The sequence below is a fragment of the Pituophis catenifer genome, unplaced genomic scaffold (genome assembly GCF_029215685.1).
Source record: "Pituophis catenifer annectens isolate HBS135680 unplaced genomic scaffold, rPitCat1.0.hap2 SCAF_3, whole genome shotgun sequence".
Taxonomy (NCBI): Eukaryota; Metazoa; Chordata; class Lepidosauria; order Squamata; family Colubridae; genus Pituophis; species Pituophis catenifer.
In genome coordinates, this window is record NW_027256883.1 from 167017944 (window position 1) to 167042915 (window position 24972).

A 24972-nucleotide genomic window follows, 5' to 3' on the forward strand; every position below is an offset into this window, starting at 1 on the left:
GGAGGCAGGGCTTTTGGGTTCTAGGTCCTCCAGGCAAACTAAGGCTATTCAGCCCCAGAAGGGCAAGCCACCCAAGAAGGCCTCTAAGGCAGTGGAATGGGAGGCTAGGCAGAGACATAAGGCCATTGAAAAAGCCATAGAGAAAGCAAAAAAAGAGGCAGATAAGTTGAACAGAAGCTTGTACGTTAGGACAGTCAGAACTGTCTGATATTCAGGAGCAATTACATCCTGCTGAATAGTCCCCAGATGGTGACATGGAACAGGCCACTGATCTGCCCAGCAACACTTAGTTGCTGTTTGGCTCAATGCCAGCACCCAATCTACCAGATCCATCTTGGGAGCAATCTATGAGACAAGGAGTTTCCTCAGCTAAGGCAACCTTCACGCCCACCACCGCAAGCCTTCGGCCTGAGCAGTGCTCTGAACCACAATTCCCACCCAGCATGGGTGCCTTGATCTCCGAGGCAATAAGGTAGGGCATTGCAGCCGGATTGCAACAGAGGGTGGCATCACTAGTCTCTGACTACACCAGGCCCCAGGAGTTCCATCAAGAACCTCAAGTGATAGGGGAAACCCTAACATCCCAGGATCTGGACTATTCAACTGCTTCTTTCAGCCAGGCTTCTCTGTCAGGAGAGGAGTTGCAGAGAGATCTAGGTTGTTGGACAATGAAGGCCTTAAGCCTGATCAGCCTGCTTTTGTGGGACTCTTTTGTCCTCAACTATTTAAATCTTTAGTCCATAAAGATAAGACTACTACCCAGCACAGTACTGTCCAGACAGCCCCAGTAACTGCAACAGGGTCGGAGGATCCTGTAGACCCTCTATTTGCGGAGCCTACCATTGAATCAGAGGAAATCCCAGCTCCTAGGCTTTTCCTGGACATTGTGCAGAGACAGTGGACCTTTCCTGGGTCGGGACCATCCCCCAGCGGCCTGGACAGGTGATTGTACAACATAGGCACAGACCTGGGTAAGGTCCTGCAGGTCCCTATGGTTAGTGGCCCTGTCTTTGCAGTCTGTCTTAACAGAATCCCTGGAGGAAAACCTCCGTCCTGAAGACAAACAATCAGAGCAGTCATTAGTAAAAGCCCACCAGGCAGCTGCCTGGGCTCTTAAGGCTTCCAAAGCAGCCCCATTTTTTAATACAGCTTCACTGCTCTGGTTGAAGCAACTGCAAAAATGACTGCCAGCTGCCAATACAAGGTCTCAACAAGACCTCAATAAAATCCTGGCGGCAATGGAATTCTCAGAGGACGCTACACTAAATGCATCTAGATTTGCGACTAAAGCCATTGGTTCCTCAGTAGCAACTCGGCATCTCCTGTAGCTACGCCAGTGGCAGGCCAATGCCAGGAATAAGTGGCGCCTGGCATCCTTCCCATATGCAGGGGATAAATTGTTTGGAAACTTCCTGGACCTTATTCTAGTCGAATCCAGGGATAAGTGCAAAATTATGCCGAGCATGTCTCAAAGGGCGGAGTCACACCTGGCTCCTTATTTTCATCCTTCCTCCTTTCAAGGACTGGACAGTGGGTTTAGTATGCCACGTTCACAAAGGCCCGTTCCCTCCAGACAAGGGCAAATGCAGGACAGACAGGGCAGATGGGCAAAGATACCAATCCAAATGGTCCTTTTGTGGTGGGAGGGGTCATCCCTTTTGACGCTCGAAATGACTGCTCGCCCAACCCTCCTATAGGGAACCATATGGCATTATTTGCCAATTATTTGCCAGTGGGAGGACACCACCTCGGATGCTTGGGTCAGGGAGATGGTGAGGTTGGGCCTCTTCCTGGAATTCCTTTCCACCCCCCCCAAGGCTCTTCGTCCTCTGTCCTGTGTCACAGGATCGGACAAAGAGGCACCTCATGGAATCGGGCATAAAACATCTCTTAGACATTCAGGCCATACAGATGGTTCCAGAGGGGCAACACGGACAGGGGTTTTATTCCTGACTCTTCATGATACAGAAGCCCTCGGGGGGATGGAGGGCAATTCTCGATCTCAAGACTCTGAACCTTCACATTGTTTACCAACGGTTCAAGATGCAGTCACTCCAGACCATTTGGAAAACATCAGAAAGGGTGACTTCCTCATTTCAGTGGACCTGACGGAAGCGTACCTACATGTCCCCATCCTTCCAGCCCACCGTCAGTTTCTCCACTTCCATTATATGGGGAAACATTACCAATATCGGGCATTACCATTCGGCCTGTCCTCCACCCCCAGGGTGTTCACCAAGCTGATGGCCGCTCTAGCGGGCCATTTACAAAGTTGGCTGATAAGGATCCAGTTTTATTTAGACAATATCCTTATTCAGTCCAGTTCAGAATCCCAGGCATGGAGGGACCTGGATACCATGATCCACATTTTACAAGACCACCACTTTTCCATAAATCTGGCCAAAAGCCATCTAGTTCCCTCTACTTGGCTGCTCCATTCTGGAGCTATCAGATATGGTGGAGTCCAAAGTTTATCTCTCCCTGCAGCTCCAATCCAGTCTGAGGGACTTGGCAAGATGCATCATGATAAAGTGATCTGTTCCATTCCTTCTGCTTTCTCAGCTCCTGGGAAAGATGGTGTCCTGCATTGCCATCACACCTTGAGCACGTCTCCACAGCAGGTCACTGCAGTCATTCCTCCTCCCATATCAGAGGTCCCACAGGAACACATCCCTGACCAGGGTGCAAGTCCCAACAGAGGTGCTCCTTTCTCTCAGGTGGTGGACTTCCCATGCCATCTCCAAGGGCTGCAGGTTCAGGGAGCCAGATTGACTGGTAGTAACAACCGACACCAGCCTGTTTGGCTGGGGAGCTCACCTCCTATCACACATGGCTCAGGGACAGCGGACTCAGGAGGATCTGAATCACAACGTAAATTGATTAGAGCTCCGGGCAATACACCTGGCCCTCAGGAGTTTCGAGGATGTGGTTTCAGGCCGGGACATTTTGGTCTTGAGGGACAACATGGCTGCCAAGGCCCACATCAACTGCCTCGGGGGGACCCATTCCAGGCCCCTCATGCAGGAGACCAAACAGCTGGGCCTCTGGGTGGAGACTCATCTGCTGTCCATACAGGCAGCACATATATCGGGGGTGGCAAACATGCAGGTGGACTGGCTCAGCCAGGCTTCAGTCGACCACGTGGAGTGGCACCTGTATCCATCCCTGTTTTGGGATATGTCCCAACAGTCGACCTATTTGCCACCCGAGACAACTGCCAACTCCCAAGATTTTTCACCAGGTTTCTGATGCTAGGGGCAGAAGGAGTGGATGCTCGCAGTCTGTGGCCTTCAGGGCTGCTTTACGCCTTCCCTCCTCGTCTGCTGATTCCGAAAGTCATCAGGAAGCTACTGGAGGAGGAGGTGGAACTTCTACTTCTGGCCCCTCACTGGCCAAGATGGCCTTGGTTTGTGGACCTGGTGAGCTTATTGTGGCTTGGCCCTGGAGGATCCTTCAGGACAGGATCTCCCTTAGCCAGAGAGCATTGGTCCACCCGGACTCTCAGTGGTTCCAACTGACCGCCTGGCACTTGACTGGAGCCTGCTGAGTGGGGACAATTTTTCCTCCAGTGTCATCAAAACGATTCAGGCCTCACGCAGGGCTTCCACCAACTGTATCTATAATGCCACATGGAAAACCTTTTGCGGCTGGTGCGCTAAACGAAGCCTGGTCCCCACAGACATTTTCATGGCCCACATGTTGGACTTTTTACAAGATGGATTAGATGATGGACTATCTCCAAATACTATTTGGAGGCAGTTAGCAGCCCTTTCCTCCATTTTGACATGTGGAGCCAAGGACTCCCTTTCTCAACACCCAGTGGTCCAGCAGTTCTTCAGGGGTGCCACTAATCTTCGACCTTCCATGATACACTGGTTCCCCACATGGAAGTTAACCAAGGTCTTAAACTCCCTCACCCCGGGTCCTTTCAAGCTTTTGAGGGAGGCCAGTCTATGCTACCTGTCATATAAGACAGCGTTTCTAATCGCCATCATGTCCGCTAGGCAAATATCCGAGTTGGCTCTGTCGATCAGGAAAGACCTTTGCATCTTCCACTCTGACAGAGTGATTTTACGCCTGGACCCAACATTCATTCCCAAGGTTAACACATGATTCCACAGGGCTCAGGAACTGATATTACCCAATTTCTGTCCTGAGCCAATCCACTGCTTGGAACAGCATACCTTAGATGTGCGGAGGGCTCTCCACATCTATGTAAAAAGGACGTCCTCCCTGAGGAAGACAGAATCTCTTTCCACACCCAGAAATAGATCTATATAAGTCTCTCACCTGGCAGCAAGAACTTGCTGGCTGCCAGAAGGAAAAAAGCCCAGAATCGAGTGGATGTGATTCCATTGACCTAGGGATGCAGAAAAACCTTGGTTACGTCGGAAAAACCTGGCTAGGGGAAAAACACACATAAAACCTATGAAGAAGTAAGAAAATAGATATTGTACCTTTACAGGGAGGATACATGAAATGTTGGTGTGGCTTACTGATGATGGCTAACGAGCCAGAAATAGATCTATATAAGTCTCTCACCTGGCAGCAAGAACTTGCTGGCTGCCAGAAAGAAAAAAGCCCAGAATCAAGTGGATGTGATTCCACTGAGCTAGGGCTGCAGAAAAACCTTGGTTACGTAGGGAAAACCTGGCTAGAAGAAAACACACACACACACACACACACACACACACACAAACCAAATTAAAAACAATCCCTATAAGTCTTGCCTATTGAATAACCATGGAGTCCTGTCTTTGTGTCTCCCTGCTTGTATAGTTGTAATTACAGTTGGATCTTATGGGAAGAGAATATTTGTCCTGACACACTGTTGGTTTGTTTTTATGTTAACTTTGGTTTAAAAGAGGATTAAATTTCTTCACTGACATCATCAGTATCAGGGCTCATCCAATGATACCTCCCTTCTTTCGAATGCAAAGTCATCTAAATATATTGCTATACGATATAATAAACTCAGAAACTACCCTCTCTGGCAGTAATTAAGTACAATAAAGAATGGTATTGTCCTTGTATTCTGTTTTTCAGAGATGCCTTGTTGATTATTTGTATAATCAAATTTGTATATAACAAGATGCTGTTACATTTATTAGGAGGCATTCCTCTGTGTGTGTTTGTGTGTGTGTGTGTGTGTGTGTGTGTGTGTGTGCCTTGCTCACGCAAATGATTGTTTCTGTTCTTGTCATCTGGATCTATCTCCCATTCAACCTGGGATATACTATAGTTTGGTTAATATTTCAGGTTAAATGATACTTTTAGATGGGCACTCTGTGAAAATGAATACAGCACAGAAGGATTTGTATGATATTTCAGAATGTGCCCAACCTGCAGTATTGTATTATTGCTTAGTTGTCTAGTACTTTTGTTTGTACCATGGATCTGCTCAGTAGTATTTATATATTACAAGTTTTTTTCTAGACCTTCTCCTTTAAGACTTTCTCTCAGTATTAGATTAATTTTTTCCTTTGGACTGTGCTTTTCCTGTTCCAGTTTATTTATTCTCCTTTAACCACCAGTCCCAACTGCTTTTCACAGTTTCCTCTTTTGCCAAGTATATTTATGCAACTGTGTGGACATCTTACTAAGATCCAGCCTGAACACAACACAACTAACTACAATCCTTGTTCTTGAAACTGTGAAAATCCCCAAAGTGATGCTTCCCAATCCCCTTTTAAAGTGAGTTTTGCAAATATATAGGCCAAGACTGATGCACTGTAATTTTATTTACTTGGTTTTACTCTTCTTTGCCTGTTTTTTTTAAATTCCTAGTTCTGTTCCTATTGGGATAAGTGGATGTTTAAAGTACACATAGTTCTAGAGAATCTCTGTCCAAAGTTGGATTTTCCAAAGACAGTCAAGCTAAGAAAAAGTATATCTGTGTGTGTGTGTGTGTGTGAAAGAAAGGAGGGGGGCCTCATTTACTCACAATGAGTTCTTTCCCCAGAAATGAATGTTACATTAACATAAGGCAACTGTAGCCATGTCATATATATTCGCAAAACTTTGACTTGTCCTTCCCAATAACTCAGAAGTTTGTTTAAGACAGTATTTCTCAATCCTTGCCAAGCTTTAAGATGTGTGGATTTCAACTCCCACACATTCTGGCTTGGGAATTCTGGGAATTGATGTCTACACATCTTAAGCTACCAAGGTTGCAGCAACATGGCAGGATTCATCAGTATTAGTCACCAATCATCGGCCCTCTTATGTCAGCCATTTTGATTTCCTCCCAGTATTCTGGACTTTCTCTACATCGACCTTTTGACACGGTGGGAAATTGCAACACTGATTACAAGTTGCTGTAGGCTTTCATTGCTGACATCAGTCACTTGATTACAAACTGCCCTACAGAGAACTACTGCTGAGAAGGTTGTTAACTAATGCATTTGCATAGGAGACTTCCTGCCAGACATGAAGCTGATTCTCCAACATGAAAGTTGCAATTTTTCACTTCTTTAGTGAAATAAATAACTATATACACATGCCGAAATGCATGCATATAATATATATGTAGATAATTGGCTATTTATAGAAGAGAATATTTGTAGCACAGGGTTTAACTGTGGGGTCCTTGATGTTTTCTGAGCTTGGTTGTTTTCTTGCAGATGTTTCATTAACCTACTAAGTAACAACATCAGTTACCTAGTTACCTGATGCAGTTATCTAGTTGAGTAATGAACTGTCTGAAAGAAAACAACCAAGCTCAGAAAACACCAAGAACCCCACAATGGGCTATCTGTTTTGATATATTTTATGTCACTACAGAATAAAATGCAATTTATCCTTACATTGTAAGACGAGGCTCACTATTAGCTACTGTCTCCTGCTATAAATTAGACTAGTATATCTGAATTCAAAAAGTCAGATGAAAGTCAAATTATTTTCCTTCCAGGTCATTCTTGTTCATTTTTCTTATCCATTGGCAAGGCTCTTCTTATTGAATGGAGAAACTTCTAGGACCAGCTGAACTTGGCTTTTGATAATGCATTCACTTTCACTCTCTCCCCCCTTAGTTGTTTACAATGTCTTTAAGCTTTTAGCAAAACTTTTGAGATACTCCTAGTTCATTTCTTCTATAGATCAGGTTAGTCTTTGGTTTCTCTTGATTTCAACTTGTTTCTGGCTTGTTTCCTCTCTTAGTACATGTGGAAAGTACATGTGGAACTTTGAAGTTAAAAACTAGGAGCATGGATTTGAAAATGGTCAGGATGCCAATATAGGGATTAAGGGCATCACTCTGACTATGTGATGCCCATCCTGTCCATTTTCAAATCCATGCTCCTAGTTTTTAACTTTGAAGTACCACATGTACTTTTCCAAGTGCAATTTAAACAATTGCATATTGCTTCTCTGTTCCTCACTCCATCACCCTATTTTTATATTAAATTTCTAATTATAGAACTCCTTTTAGCAGGATCCTATCTGATTCTATTCTGGCAAGCATTCATAGTGCAATATAGTTAATAAACAATAGTTTTATAATGCCTTCTTTTTGAAAAAAGCATTAAGCAGCTAAAACAAATGTATAAATATACCTAGAATAATCAATTAAAAATATTGCCTCAAAATTTTAATACCTAAAGGAATAAAACTATCCCATCTGCAGATGAATTTGTAGATTCTGATTTTAAGTCTCTTAACCACAATGGCCAAATTCAGTTGGTCCACCCATTCCCAGTATGAAGAATGTCCATATTGGGCTGTCTGGCATCAAAGAGAGATAACAATACTAATTCAGTATCACAAACTGCAATATGGCATTTTACACATTTCTTAATATATAAACATGTCTTAAGTAATACTCTTTTTGGATTATTGCTATTGATATATCCTTTAGATATATATAGAAAAATATTGCTCAAGAGTTATATTGTATATCGATGTACTACTAATGATTAAGATCTGATACTTCCCGAATTTCTGCTTTTGCTGAATTACTGTACCTTTTAAATATGAAGTACTGTAAATATGTCTGGCAAGTTTCACTCTTCTGTCTGCAATAGTATCAAGCTTCTTCTTTTCCAAAGCTGTGATGCTCACCACTAAGTCATATTCAGTGCAAGTGTTGATTTGCTGGGGGACAAGATGCTACTGTTGATATTAAGTTCCTTGCCAAAATCTGCAGAAGCTCAAATCTACCTTAGACCAGAAAGTGGAGCCTGTGGCTATGTGGCCAGAATAAAGTGCTTTGAAGAGGAAGGAAAAGGTTAGAGGGTGCTGCACATCCTGCTGGGACTGTTTAGTATTTAACTTATGAACCTTCAGCCATAGCCTTATTCATGGGTTGCTGGTGTAATAACTCCAAGGGCCTGGAGCCACTCCCATTTAGTGGCAGGCTGTCTATGATCCCCTAGTTTAATTTAGAAAAATGTGGTCACTGACTTTTCTGTATAGTCTTGTTTGGAAAGCCTGATTCTATTCCCAGGGATAAGAAAATATGACTCAGTGCAGAATTTATTTTCTTGTGGGCTGCTGCCAGTTTTCTCTTTTATTCACCCACATTTTAACTAATAAAATGTCAGTACTAATATGTATACTGTATATACATACATACAGTTCATGAATATAGCTCACAGAAGGAAACACTATAGTTTACATGATATTTGTTTAGATACAAGCACACTTCCTTGAAGAATCTGGCCTTCATAAACAAAGCTTGTGAGTGCTGATAGTTGAAAAACTAGTTAGCATCCACCCACAGAAATGCTTTCCGGTTGGTGTATATTTGAAAGTTGTCTTATCACATACAAGCACTAAGGTAGAAGGGATGCCATGCACCTTGGGCTTTAATAAAATATATGGAGCTGAGTATCGCAAATTGTTCTTTTAATAGATATTTAAAATATAAAATCAATTTTTGCAAAGCTTATTTCATTAAGCTTGCAGAAAAATGCACTTATTTGTTATTAAGTACTTTTTGACTACCTTTTCTCTTCTTAAAAATATTGTTTTAATAGCCCCTACAAAACCAAAAGGAAAATGAAACTAACTAAAGGGAAACTAGAAAGGTCAGATTTCAAAATAGGATGGTGTAGTAGAGGTTAGCCTTCAAAGACTGTGATCTCTTCAAAGTACAAAAGAAGAGATAAATCTGCTGGTATTAATCCCAAGGGACTCTGGGGAAAAAAGTTGTTGCTGACAAGGTAGGACTTTTATAAAAGAGAAGAAAAAATGTTTTCAAATGGATGCTCTTATTGTCCAGATTTAACTAAACTGCTTCAATAGGAGAACATTTGCCCAGTGATGACTGACAACCACAAATCTTATGTTGAGGTACATGTTCCACTCCAGTGTCTGTTTATTCAGGAACCACTAATTGTATGGATTCATTTTACAGCTTATTGTATATAGGAACAGAACCGCCAAATATTTATTGCTTCTTTGGCCATAACTATTTGTTTTGACCAACAGGATGATCTTCCATTTTCCTTCTGTAAGTTCCTGTATTTTTAAAAGCTGCAAGATAGGCAAAAATTCCATAGGATAATGTGCTTTGGAAATCTTGACAAGATGAATATTCTACTATTGAAAGACAATTTCATGGTTCAACATGAGGGAGATAAAATATTTTTTAGTTTTGATATTCATCAGAGGCTTTGGTGTGTATGTATGTTTGGATGTAAGTACACATTGTATAAACATTTATACAGTGTATTCATATTTGTTACTTTACATTAACCACAACCCTGGATAATTGACACACACCCCTGGTCATCAGTCAAGAATTACAATATGGCCCAAGCCACTGGAGACATGAGAAGATTTACCAAGAGAGGAAAACAGAAACCAGCTTTTGGTTAAAACATCCATTTTCTGATGTAGTGGTTAAGCTATATTGCACACAGATAATTTTATCAGATACCATGACTAGACTGCTAGTTGGCATGTGATGACACTTGGCACTGCCAAGATTCATAATGCTAAGATGTACATTCTGTTGAAGTCAGAGTTAATTGTTGGAGGAAAATCCATAGCACTTTTATCATCATCCAAAATCAAAACCATTTTTTTCAGCAACTTGGTTTGACTTCAGATTGAATTCAATGGGGTGTAAAAAGGGAGCTTGTCTGTGTCAGCTGTTATTTGAAAAATTACAGGGAACTGTTTTAAGATGGGAATATGTTCATGTATTAGACAAACTAACAAACTGTAGGAGACTAATGTCTGGGAACATCATCTGTGTACATGACAGTGTCATAGAGTAAAGAAGCATTTTCCTATGTCTGTTGCGTAAAAAAGTACTTTCTTTTGCCTAAATCTTTCAGTCAACTTCATTAGGTGATGATCCTTAGCATGGAATTTGTCTTCCTCATAGATGCCGTACATTAAGTTGACTCCCCTGTGACCCTAATCTTTTTTCATGATTAGTTACAGTTTTGAATTAATCAGTATATATACAAAGTGTTTTCTGCCTTCCTATGCAAGTGAAGATTCCACTTCTTACTTCCTTTCATTTAGAAAATTATTCATTTGTTTTTCCTCTTTTGAAAAAGCCAATTAGTAATTCATAAAAGGTCAGATCCTTTTAACCCCCTGAATGCTACATTTACTGAAAAGTCTTTGATGAGAAATGTCAAAAGCTTCTTGAAAATCCAAGTATACAGTGTTGAGGGGGTCATGTTTCTATGCATGCCTGTGTCACTCCCAGAAAACTGTAAAAATTGGTGAGGGAATTTTCCTTTGTGGAATCCATGTTGATTTTATGTTGATAAGCTTTATTCCTTTATGTGTCCAGGTATTGCTATTTTTATTACCTTTTATATTAGTTTGACTGAAACAGAAATTATATTGAGTCACCTATATTTCCTCAATCTCTCCTAGATCTTTTTTTAAAAAGTCCCATTATTTATTTTTGAGTCTTCTGGTATTGCGTTGGATCTGAGTGACAAGTTGCATATTTTTGCTAGGTAATTTTTGTTCAGAATTTCATATTTGAGTCATAAAAGAACTCTTGAATGCTTGCCACCAGGACACAGTGATTTGTTAATGGTGTCATTTTTCAAGTTGTCCTAGAATATCGTCTCTTGTTACCTTAATTTTGTTTTTTTGCTTCCAGAAACATCAAGATTTGAAATCATCTTCTTTAATAAACCAAGACAATTGTATTTGAATTTGGAATAGTATTGTGCATTGGATGAAAAGTAATGAGGTCTCCTCATTACTTTTTGATTCCTGATGGCTCCATATTGTTTCCTTGTCAATGCAATAGAAATGATTTGCCATTGCTACTTTCTGGAATTTTTTGTTTGTTTAAAATTCCCAGTTTAGGCAACATCCTTGCTCAGCTACCACAATCAGGCAAGGTTAGCTAGGTGATGCCATTTGTGTCAAGTAATGTCTAATAATATACCTGCAACTGACCTCTCTATTAATTCTCATGACCCCACTCACCTTGGGTTTTGTTTTGTTTGCTTGACCAGGCATTCAAATACCCTCTGGGAGCAAATGGAAGACTCTTTGGTCTTAAACCCACACTGCAAGCTGCAGAAAGTGAATTTATAAGAACCAAGCCATAGCAGCAGATAAAAACCTGACATGTCTGAACCTTGTTGGTCTCCTTCATTCCAAATATCAGTCATAAATACCAGCACAGAGCCAGAAATATTGGGTTATGTTTTTACACACTGTTGTTTAATTGATTGGCATTGACAATGAGTTGGATATTGAAAAGAGAAAGATGCAAACTTGGGGTTCCATATCAAGAAATTGAGGTGGTATAGGATATTTTGTCAGTTGGTGAATATTATTTTGTAATTCACGTATGTTTTTTCTATTCCTTTTTAAGTATGCCATAAGGAAGGCAAGCATTGTACAAACTTTTTATTAAAACTATATAAGATTATTGTTCAGCAAGATTCACTATGAATTTCAAAGCTGCTAGCAATCTTTGGCAAGCAAGGAAGAATATATAGTGTGCTTTGGCTAGGAGTTGCTTATTTTGTTTTTCCCCTACAATTATTTCATTTCTGGGACCTCATTTCTGAATTTATTTGCAGTTGGCGTTGAGCAATTTAGATTTGCCAGTTTCTGTTAAAATATTTTATGATGCATGAGCATAGACTATTCCTTGAAATAAACACTATCTTCCCTTTGTTTCAAAGTTGTAGCTGCCAGAAATGTTCCATCTGATCATATTGTACATGTGTGCATCTTCTTCTTGTGCATATCCGTCATTGGACATTGGCGATTATGTTGGCGATCCTATTTTTATCAACAGCCGCATGAAAAAATGCTGCTGAGTTTTGTCCAAACCAGTCTCTTAGATTTTGAAGTCATGATGTTCTTCTTCTGCCTGGACCTTGTTTGCCTTCAATCTTTTCCTGAAGGATTAAGTGAAGTATTATTCCGAGTGTCACATCACATGTCCAAAATATTCTAACTTTCGCTTTTTAATGGTTTTGATGATTTCCATTGGCTTTCCCATGTGGCTAATCACCTCCTCATTTCTTATTTTGTCAACCCAGCTTATATGTAACAGCTGCCTGTAAATCCACATTTCAAATGCTTCTAGTCTCTTCAAGTGGCTTTCTGTCAACTCTCTACTCCATAGAGCAGGATAGAAAAGATATAACATCTGACAAGCCTGATTTTCATTCTTAGATTTATGTCGTAACTGCAGAAGACCTTTTTCATTTTGAAGAATGTTGTTCGAGCTTTCTCTATCCTTGTCTTTACTTCAGTGGTCATGTCCCAGCTTTCATGTAAATTAGAACATGTGACTAGGAACATGATATTATTAATGCATTATAGTTACTAAGCAAGAAATCACTTAGAATTGTTTCGGCTTTATATAAGTATTTACTGGCAAAGGTTTCTGATTAAAGCTCTGAATATGATTTTGACCAACAATTTGAACAACTGCTCAGTTCAGTTTGGACTGATCTGGAGGACATTTGATTTGATTCAGGCTAAAATTCAATCTTTGAACCTGTCATCAACTATAGTTTAAAATCCTGACAGAACTGGACAAAGTTTTGAGGCATAAGCAGTCTTCCTGAAGGAATGAAGACTGCTAAATTCCTGAGAAATAGGTGAAACATTTTGAATGCCTTTATGTCTATTTTTTAAAACTTTACCACCATTCTTTTTTCTTAGATGATTTGAATAATATGTGGATACAGCTGGCTCTTTGCTGTTAAATAATTTTAAGAAACCTGTGTGAACAGTAATTGGAATTTTTAAAGCAGGAAGAGCCTTTCCGTAGGGTTGGAAAACCTTCTTTTTTTTTTTTTATTGAAAAAGTTTTCAAATACAAGTTTTTCCCCCTTTTTTCCCCCCCTCCCCCTCCCTAACCCCCCCTCACCCCCCCTCACCCCCTGTGACTTCTTCATAACAAAAAACCTAATTCATAACAGATTACTTACTCCCTCCTCTAAATACTGACCTTTACTTACTAGAAATATTATTAATATTATAACATCCCCTTTTAACCATACATTTCAAAAAAGAAAAAGAAAAAAAAAAGGAAAAAAAAAGAAAAAGAGAAAGAGAAAAGATTCTACTATGACATTATATGATGACTTCTAATTTAACATATTTTTATAACCCCCAATTTAACAATAATCTGCCCTTTTTCTCCTCTTTCAAGCTTTTATCTATATATTATTTTACAACATTTCAAAACCACCTTCCGCTTTAAAAATATATAGTAAATCCTGCTTTAACATTCACCCACTTTCCTGCAAAATTACCATACACAACAATTCTTAATATCTTTGAATCACTACCCACTCTGCTTAAATATATATATATATATATATATATATATATATATATATATATATATATATATATATATATATATATAGGTCTTTGGTTATTCGGGTCTTCTCCCACGTAAAATTGGAAGTGTCTTGGCGACGTTTCGACGAAGTCTCATTCGTCATCTTCAGGCTGGTGTTCTCGGCTTCGTGCTTCCAGGAGGAATATCCAATATATCTAAATAGAAAGAAAAGACAATGACTTTAAGTTTATAGTCCATATAATATCTTCTTTGAAGTCTTTCCACTGGATTATTAAGACCATCATCCATAATAGGGTGACATAGCTTCCTGATGCAACAGTTTGTTCAAAATCTTCAGTCATATCTGCCCCCATCAGTAGTAAATATCCTCATATATATATTAAAGTAAAAGCAACCACCCGAGTGACATTATAGTTATATTCCATATAGTTGTAATTGTGGCTTTCATCAGGATTATTGATTCCCATCATCCTAGTGGGTAACAACCAGATCTTCTGCATGCCCCAACGTAACTCTCTTGCCTTGTAACTCAAGATAGTTATAATATATTTATCGGTACAAAAAAAAAAAAAAAATCCAAAGTAGATGATTCAAATCCAACAGTTTAAGGCTCTTTTCACATCCCAGAATTACGGCAATGCAGAGGTCTGTCACTGTCCTCAGTATAATATTAACCAATACTTCGCCTCCACTATCTTTTCACATATTCATACATTTTTTAAAGTTACTGGCTTCACTGTTGCTTGGTTTAGAAATTTCTATTTTTGTACGACCTATTTCTTTTTTTCTTTTCTTTTTGTGGGTTTAATTTCCATCCTGGTTTCCTTTCTACAGATTGTATATCAACTAATCGGTTTTCATTCTGCTTTATAGGTTGATCTTGTTGGTTTTGTTTTTGTATCTCGTGTTTCTTTTTTGCCCCTTGTATATCATCTGGTTGGTATCCATACTTGTCTTTAACTTGATAAGTCATCACGTTAGAGTCAGATGGCACTTCTCTCAAATTTGTAAATAATCCAGCTGGGGTATCCAAAAAATCCAAAGGCAATTTATCTGGTACAGTCTCTGTAATTCGATATTTTCCCTTTATTTCCAACTCTTTCTGCTTATCCTGTATTGTGCCTAAAGATGTTAAATTCATTTTCAAAATGTTTTGATAAAATTCTTCCGCTCTTTCAACAGTATTTAACTGGTATCTTTCTCCTTGATATCTCAATATAATACCAACTGGGACGTCCCACCTAAATGGAATATTTCTTTTTTTTAACTCAGTCACCAAAAAACCAAATTTCTTCCTTTCCATTAATATCTTAGGTGGGAGTTCTTTGTAAATCCAAATCTTTCTTCCATACAATTGCAAATTAGAATTGAAGGAATTTTGCACAATGTTATTCCTAATTTCTTTATCTGTAAAATAAATCACCACATCTCTAGGCAATTGCCTTTGCTTTGCAATCCAGGAGTTTATTCTGTAAACTCTGTCAATCCTACAAAACACTTCCTCAGGTTGAACCTTTAAAATCCCAGCTAGAATTTCAGAAGATATTTTCCTTAAATCATCTCTGTCATTTTCCTGCAAACCTCTCAGTCTTATCGCATATTCAGTAAAATTATATTGTACCATTAAAACCTCTCTTTCAATCCTCTGTTGCAAATTTTCTACATTGCCAGTCTTTTGATCAGCCTCCATTTTAGGTTTTTCTTCTGAGCTATTATCTTGAATATTTATCAAATCATTTTCAATTTTTTGAATTCTATTGTCCAAATTATCTTGAGTTTCTTCCATTTTAGACTCTAGTAACTTAGTATTTGCATCCAACTGTATCATAAATTCTGAAAAGCCATTAGCCATTTTTAAAATTTTTCGCTCCAAAAAATCAAACTTAGATTTCACCAATTCTTTAATTTCCTGCTTAAATTTTTCAAGGTGCTGATTCACAATCTCATCCCTTCTTACAATCTCCTCTAAGAGAAATTCTATTATATTAAAATCAGGTTTCTGAGACTGGAGACTTAAAACTTGTTCCTTTAGCTTGTTAGTGGGGGAATCCCCCCCCACTACTTGTTTGTCTGACTTTATAAGTCTCAGTGCCATGTTTCCGCCCAGGCAAGCTTTGTAAAAAAAAAAAAAAAAGGACTTCTTTCCAACCAGAAGCAATATCCGATCCCCAGGAAAAAAAGAGAGAGAAAAAGAACACGGGAGCGAAGTTTTGTCTACAATTGTAGCCAGTGGTATTTATTCCGCTACATTGTAATAATAGAGAACGGAAGGACTTTCCCTTTCAGCCTCTTCTCAAGCCTCGGCAGACGCCATTTTAAAAGTCCTTTTTTTTTCCTCTTTCCTTTCCCCCTTTCTCTTGAATAGTTTTTATAAAATAAGTAAAATACTTGTGATTCTGTATCACAGGTCCAGCTCACATTTTCTTTAATCAATCTGTTAAATTCGCAGGCTTGCTCTTGTCACCTAGCTCTGCATTTAGCAGAGGTCTCCCAAAGCCCGGAGCAGCGGCTGGGGATATGGGGAAGCTCATCCGCTCCGTCCCAAAAGTAAAAGAAAAACCTTTGGGACTATGCAGAGAGTTCTACCCACCCCAGCCGGCTCTATCTCTGTTTCCTCATGGAAACGGAGTTTTTTCGAGCCGCCATTCCGTTGTGAAGGCGGCTCTAACAGGCAGTGGAAGCTGACGATCCCGAAGGAACATCTGGCGGCGGCCAGCAGCAAACCGGAAGTCCGGAAAACCTTCTTGATTTGAGGGCTCAATTTCAGTAGTGATTGAGGCAAAATTGAAAATAAGGAGGATCAAAAGCAAATAGACCATTTCCTGTCCCCTTTTCATTCATTCCTTTGTTTTTCATTCATCTCTCTTTTATTCATCTCCCTTTCACTACTTTCTCTCCCATAAACAGATATAGCCATTCATATGAGCATAAATATAAGGTGATACAGAAAGATAAAGTAACTCATGTGGCTTATAGTTTGCCTGCATATACTTTATAGCAGGGGTCCCTAATCCCTGGTCCATGGACCGGTACTGGCCCATGTCCTGTTAGGAACTGGGCTATGCAAGTGACAGATAAGCGAGCAAATCTTCATCTGTGTATGTGCAGCTTCTAGGTTGTACACAAAACCACCTCCACCCACTCTCTGGAATACAATTTTTCTTCCAAAACTGGTCCCTGATGCCAAAAAGGTTGGGGGCCATTGCTTTACAGGATATTTTCAAAAGTGGATTCATTACATGGATTTGGAAGGAACAATTTTGAATTGTAGAGTTATTGGACAAAATGTTTGGGCCACAGAAAACAGGGCAGTTTTGAACCTTGGGGATTCTCCTGAATTCATGGCTTCTATTAAAGTAACAAGTGGAGGCTATGGCAACCTTTGCACAACTAATTGTTGGCCTTTCTTGGCCAAGAAACAGTGACTCATGTCATAATTACCATGCAATTAGAGATATTAGTATTGTAATGCAGTCTATATGGGATTGTTTTTTAGATGAATTGGAAACTCCAGTAAATACAAAATTCTGCTAACTTACAAGTAGGCTTAGCAACATGTTTCTGTAGCTGCATTGATTGGACCACAATTTTTTTTCAAAAGTTTTGTCTCCTCAAAAGCAAAATATATCTTCAGAATGACTGTATCATGCAAGAATCTTGAGAAATATGAAATTAACTTTTAATGACTATAATATATTCAATTGCATAATGTTTCCAACATGCTGCATGAGTTCAACAGGTCTAAAAGGGTTTTGCTGCTGATTTTTGTTTGTATTCAGTGTCAGATGCATCTTGCTGCAGTGTCAGCCAGCAATGATAGATTCCAATTGTCTTGATACCATTTTTCCATTGTGGCAATGACCTGGTTACATGTTCTTGTATGCTCTAAGAAGTTTGTCAAGCAGCCAATGTAGTTTGATGCTCTGTAATTGCCAAGAAAATTCTAAGCAACATCCTTGAATGCTTTTCAGGTGATTTCTTCTGGCCCCACTAACAGATCTTCAAACCACTCATCATTGATGATGTATCTGATCTGTGGACCAACAAGAATGCTTTTCTTAATCTTGGCATCAGTTATTCTTGGAAACATCTGTCTCAAATAATGAAAACCTTCATCTTCCTTGTTCATTGCACTAAATTTTTCATCAGTCCAAATTTTATATCATGTGGAGGCAAAAACACCTTTGTCAGGTCAACAAGTGGTTCATGTGCCACATTTTTCTGCCCTGGAACCAAGGGCAGAGTGGCCATTTCTTTTTAATATATTGTAATTTTCCTGCATGACAGTCCCATCCGCATATGTAACAACAGGACTTGGTATATCTGAGCTGCATTCCGAGTAGCAGAGCCACTACTCTCTGCAGATGTTCCAGTTGTATTTGGTGTATCGGATGTGCTTCAACTACAGTTCTATGTTTTCATATGTTTCTTTCATGTGTGCAGCATAGCCAGCAAGTATTGAAAGGTATACATTGCCATTGTGTAAAAATACACAATTTCTATAAAAAGATATGTGATAGGTTAAATTATTTTCATGATTAGCAACCAAAAATCTATAAGATACACCCAAAAGTGTTCAGGAAGCAAAACCTTTGTTGTTCATTACCAGAATCTAGTTCAAACAGTTGCTGCTGAACTATAAAGATCTACATGGGTCAGCCTCAATGTGCTTACAATACTATTGTCTAAATTAGATACTGCCTTTGTTCTTCTTGGGAGAAGATGCTGAGACATGAAGTCTTGATGGATGACCCCACACTGTGGAGCGGCATTTTGAAGTTTGTGGAGTTCCCAAACCTGTTAGCCTTTCAGAAGTTCATGAAGACAATTATTTTTCAGTGAATATTTGATGATTAATGGCAGACAAGATGGATATTTTAATATGAACTATTTTTGTAGATATAAATAAATTTAGAGATGACCTTGGGATGAAATATCACTAAGGAGGGACTTGGAGAAAGTGTTTCATAATTGTAGAAGCAAGCATGAGAAAGCAACTTAGAATGGCAGTGCCTTGATTGTGTTAATATAAAAGGGAACAAACAGAAAATTATACAGGCTTGTATAATTATATGGTACAATAATAATAAAGTTACATTCCTGGGGTCCATTGTATGTGTGGGGTCCATTTCTTGACCTATCTTGAAAGCTTACAGTAAGATTTATTGTAATTTATGGGATTAGATGATGTATGAGGATATTTGTTTGTTTGGTATGTGTTGATATAATATGATAATTGTAAATTGGACTCTTTCAAGAGGACATTATAGAAAATATTGCATAAATAAATATAACAGTGATAGCTCTTCGATACTTCAGCTGTCTGATGCTAAATGATCAGGTAATGATGTATCCTGATTTGTGTATGCACATCATACACATATACATAAGCTTTTTTCCACTGAATTGGATAATTTTGGGGGTGAGGATATGGTGGATGCTGTTATTTGGCAGATGCAGAATAATTTTGCAGTCTAATACTTAACAACACATATTAATTCAAAAACACTGAACTTAAAAACAAATCTATGCCACTAGGACAGAAGTGGGGTACATGAGTGTCAGGATCATGGAGAGCATATGTAAAAGGAGTAGTTCTTCTAACTTGTAACCTATCACTTGGTACTAAGACCATAAAATTTAAAAAACTAACAATAAGAATTATAGGGGTGCACTTGACTGGGAAAGATTGAGGAAACATTACATGGTGGGTTTATATTAAATGAAAACTTTAGCAAGCATACACTGTAAAGGACCACCGTACCCTCCACTAGATCTAATATAAGATTCCTACTCTTGAGAGAAACGGCAAAGGGCTCTGTAAATGAGTATGATTTTCTGATACTTTAATATTCTTTCCCCAAAACACTATGATTAGACAGCCATGGTAAAACTCTAAAGATTCAGGCTTTGATTATGTCACATTCTCCCCTTTCCTTTGCAGATATTGATGAATGTGTTGATGGGACTGACAACTGCCACATTGATGCCATCTGCCAGAACACTCCCAAATCATACAAATGCATCTGCAAATCTGGTTACACCGGGGATGGGAAGCACTGCAAAGGTAGGCAGAGCAGATAGCACAGAAAAAGAAAAGATGAAAGGGAAATCCATCTATATTTAATTGCCCAAGCCAGAAATTAACAGGATGTGATTTTAAATGAATTTAAAAATGACCTGGGATTAAATATCATTAAGGTTGCAAATGGAAAAGAAACACCCATTGGGTTTTGAGGAATTTTTATTAGCTGGGTGTTGCCTGTAGTATTGTAGGTGTTTCTACAAATGTGTTTATTTGCTATAGTTGGAACAATTGTGATTAAAAACAAGGGCTATTCCAGTTTTTTTTAAAAAAAAGTTTCTTTAAAAATTATTTAGCTAAGTAAATTTATTATTTCCCTATTTTTTCTCTTTTCTTTGGAAAATCCATCCATCTTTGATGAAGTACTCATACAGCCTCTGTTCAAACATAGATTAGGTAGAATCTTGCTTAATTTTATCTAGGTATCCTGAGATAATTTTCTCTCAGTGCTCCATAGCAGTTGGTTGAAATACTTAATGCAGTTGAGGGAGAAAGAACGATTTACTGGAATTAATTCTGTGTGACTCCATTAATAATTTTGATGTAAACAAGTTGTCTACTTTATAATTAATGTTAAATATTCATGTCCTCTAAATGATCCATGTATCCTATTTTGAAAGTGAGCTATCAGGATCAGATTCTAAATGATGTAAAAATTGGAAATTACTGTTAATTTCACATTGTGATGGTATTATATCCATAATCAGGGAAGGTGATAGCACATCAAGGTAGTCCAGACAAAAATACAGATAAATGAATACTAGCTTTATTTTTATTATAAGGTTAAATTAAAGAAGCTTGCAAGTACTCAAAGTATTCCTCTTCTTTCCTTTTACTCTCTGAAAAACTAGGGAAGATCCCTTCTGAAACACCCTCTCTGTTTCTGTGGACTGATGCTTTTGCATGATGATTGTCTAGCCTGTGGATCTTCCTACTGTCTCCTAAAGTCATTCCAACGGACCATTACCTAATGTGAAAGAGAGAAAAATACAGTGCTGTTATTTTGGAAATTCTGTTGGACAATGGTAGTGACTAGGCAATCTGTATTTGTAGCAGCAGTAACAAGCAGAGTTTAACGACTTTGTAAGAATTAGCTCCAACCACTGAGTATAAGTAAGAATTTAGCACACAATAATGGGGATGAAGAACAGCTTTGTCTTTATTGAACTGGGGTATAATTTGTTAAATAAACAAATCATTAAAGTATTGTCAGTGTAATGTACTGGAACATCTACAGTACAGACTAATAAAACTCTTGTGTGAGTAACATTTAAGTGGACAAAACAGCACATCATAGGACAACAGTTTTTGTACCGATACCTCAAAAGGGCTAATGTATAGAATGCACTCCAAATCCAGGACCCATGACTCCCATGGGATTGAAGTTTGGCAAGTTTGTGGTTGCTCCAATACTGCTGCACTGCTATGCCATCCTCCAGAGGTTCAGTAGAGTGGTCCTGCCCTAACCCTCCAAAGGCTGGGTTGACTGGCCTGCCCTTCAGATGTTGGAGACTAGCCCTCTAGAGCAGGGTGGGCAACTGTGGCCCTTTTACAACCTGTGGACTTCAACTCCCAGCATTCCTGAGACAGCCAAGCTGTCTCAGGAATTCTGGGAGTTGAAGTCCACAGGTTGTAAAAGGGCCACAGTTGCCCACCCTGCTCTAGAGGCTAGGTAGACTGGTCCTATTGGTTGCTGGAGGGCAGTCAGCTACAATTAGGGGGCAGAAAATTGGAAGCTGCTCCCATCCCACTGGTTTTTTGTTTTTGTCCTTGGTCATTCTGTTTCTCTGTTTAGATAAGAAATATGTCTGCAACAACTACCCAGAGAATTGTCTACTTCTACTTCCTCTAATTTTAGAATAGATTTGAATGAAAGTTGAATGAAAGCCACTTTGGATAATGAAAGATGATGAGAATACTTGTTGTGGCTTCCCCCATATTCCCATGTTGAAGCAAGGGCAGTTATAATCCTAGATGAAACTAGGAAGTTTAAGATTTCACAGATTTCACAACTGTGTGGAGAGTTGAAATTGTGTTTGGCTGAAGTCTGTTATCCTTCCCATTACAGGTTTTCTCCATCAGTATGAGGTGAAAGGGCGCATCCCTGTTTTTCTCAATTTAGTCATTTTATAAATACTTGATAGGAGCTTTGTGGATTTTTAGTTCTGAAGTTCTTCCTTATCACATATATTCTCTTTTCTTTATTCAGATGTTGATGAATGTGAACGTGATGACAATGCTGGCTGTGTTCATGAATGTGTCAATATCCCAGGGAATTATCGATGTACCTGCTACGACGGCTTTCATCTTGCACATGATGGTCATAACTGTCTCGGTAAGAAATTTACACATTGCTTAAAATGCTTACTTTTAAATGTTATAACTTTTAAGCCCCCCCCCCAAATCCTGTTTATGCTAAAAGCTGCATATTAGATCCTAATACAAAATTCTTCCAATTAATTGTTGAAGCTATCATTTCTGATTTAGTGAATTGGGTAAAATAAAAGTACATCCTTATATAATCACTTTCACCATGATAATACAGAAAGAGCCCTGTGTTGTTTAAAGTAGACAAGCAGTGGCCTCTCATATGTGGAAAATATCTACTAAAAATGTAATCCCATAAAGCCCCACATTTTGTGTTCTACTCACATTGTTTTGTGTATCTCGCATATAAAAAGTAGAGTAACTAAGTGATATGGTTGAATGCTTGAATACTTTTCTGATTCTAATGATTCCATGCCATCATATGACATTAAATAAATACACTGGTTATGTACTACAGTGTTTATTGATTCTACTTCCTGCAGAGAAATGCAAACTGCTCTCAAGTGGTTTCCTCTGTTATTGTCAGAGGTCTGTATTGTAATCTCCACCATTTCTGAGAGTTCAGGATTGTGATAGCTGGATTTATTTTGCAAATATTATTTTAAACAATGGCCTAGTAAAAAACAGTTTTTTATTATTATTCCAGTGGGGGAAACTGAAGATAAAATGGTGAGGAAAGATGGTAAATATTGATGTCTGGCAGTTAACTTGTTACCCCATCTTCATACTTTTTACTAGTAAAACACTTCACTTTTGAGGGTGTAAAATGAAAAAGTACTAGATAAATAGAGCTCAGATATGTACTTTATTATTACTGTAGTGCATATCTCTATATTTTTATGTCAACTTTACCTGCTTTATTCGAAGGCAGAATGGATTTTTCACATAAAATATTGTCTGCTACAATCCTCTTTATTCCTAGATATCATATAGATGATTTCAGGTCTTTATAAATTGAAATGCAGGCTAAAATATTTGAAATGAATTAATAAAATGCTCAAAATATCCCAGATTTTGGAGAGTGGCAAGTTGAGGAAGGGAAACTAGTAATGGACGTTTTATTTTTTCCTAAAAATTCAGGGTACTTTATGTAATATAGTTGGGAAAACTGTCTACACAAGTCTATTGACTTGTGTAGATTTTCACACAGAGGAAGTTATGAACATTCAAAGTTTATCATGAGCACAGCCTTGATTGTAAGATTTAGCTTGGCCTGAATGTGTATCCAGCTGCCCTAACCCTTTTTTAATTATACAACCAAAAACTTCTTCTGGGGAGCTTTGCTCTCTAGAAATGTGGCATTGCTTGTTTTGATTTGCTTCTGGGGATTATGGGATAATAGTTATCTCCTCATTAGAACAGCAAAGCAAGTCCTTAGTAAGTGCTTCTGAGCATTTGCAAGTATTAGAAAGGAATGTTTGGCAGAAATTTCACTTATATGGACATTCACATACTTTCATCCTTTTGAGGCATATCATGGGAGCTCATGTGTCCCTGAGTTGTACATTCCTTATCTTCAGCTCTTGTTCCAGCAAAACAACGGTGCAAGGTTGCTACTGGTTTTCCTGGATGTGTTCAGAGACAACATTCCTAGAAGCTCAGCTTATCAGGAGCAAGTCTTGGCAAGTCTTGGATACAGGTAGCTAACAGATGAATTGGCTGCCTCTGTGTTTGCCTGCCTGCCAAAGCTACTGTCAGCTGTTTGCTTAAGGATAAACAAAATCACTGAACATGTAGTCACAAAAAAGAGAAGAGCTTAATTATAGACTATCAAGAATGTTTTTCTTCTCCCACCCTTTTTTATTTCTGAACTTGTCAGGATTAAGTATTGCTTATATTTTTCTTCTGAAATTGGAAATGTATGGACCATGTATATGAAGTTGCCCTCATACTGAGTCAGATGATAGGTTTGCTTTTTTTATTTATTATATTCTTTTTTTTTTATTGCAAAAGTTTTACAATTACATTTTCACCCCTTTTTTCACCCCCCCCACCTCCCTCCCCAAACTTCCCATCCTCCCTAACCCTCCCTAACCCTCCCCCCCCCAGACTTCCCTATTACATACTCATAACTAATAACACTAATATATAAACCTGAACCCATCCCCCCCCCTATATAATTTTTCCTCTTTGTCTCTTTACATTAAAATATTTCTAATACATTATTTTCAAATAAAAGCTATTTGATACTTTCTAGTTTGGTATTTGTTCTGAACATATTCTATCCACCTTTTCCATTCCCATTCATAAGTCTCTTGTGAACAATCTTTTAAATACGCTGAAATCTTCGCCATCTCTGCAAAACTAGCCATCTTCAAAGTCCATTCCTCGATAGTAGGCAAAGCTTCATTCTTCCAATATTTACCTATCAACAATCTTGCTGCTGTTATCATATACAATATTAGTTTTATTTCACCCCGTGTAAAACCCTTAACTATACCCAATAAAAACAATTGTGGAGAAAATTGAATTTTTTTCTTCAAAACATTCTGCATGACCCACCAAATTTTTATCCAAAAAGCCTTAACTTTCCTACAGGTCCACCATACATGATAATACGTAGCATCCAAACATTCGCATCTCCAACATTTTGGCTGAACATTAGGGTACATACATGACAACTTTTTAGGATCCAAATGCCATCTATAAAACATTTTATAAAAATTTTCCCTCAAATTCTGCGACTGTGTGAACTTAACATTCTGAACCCAAATTTTTTCCCATGTTTCCAACATCACTGGTTCATCAAAATTTTGTGCCCACTTAATCATACAATCTTTAACTAATTCAGTTTCTG

General features: G+C 38.4%; 1 protein-coding gene across 1 annotated transcript in view; it reads left to right on the top strand.

Annotated features, from left to right (window-relative positions):
- Positions 1 to 24972, top strand: part of SCUBE3 (signal peptide, CUB domain and EGF like domain containing 3) — a 125791-nt gene that overhangs the window by 14150 nt on the left and 86669 nt on the right. Inside the window, exons 2-3 of the mRNA XM_070939716.1 lie at positions 19707 to 19829; positions 22057 to 22182. Of these exons, the coding sequence (XP_070795817.1) occupies positions 19707 to 19829; positions 22057 to 22182 (249 nt within the window). The remainder of the gene's footprint in view (positions 1 to 19706; positions 19830 to 22056; positions 22183 to 24972) is intronic.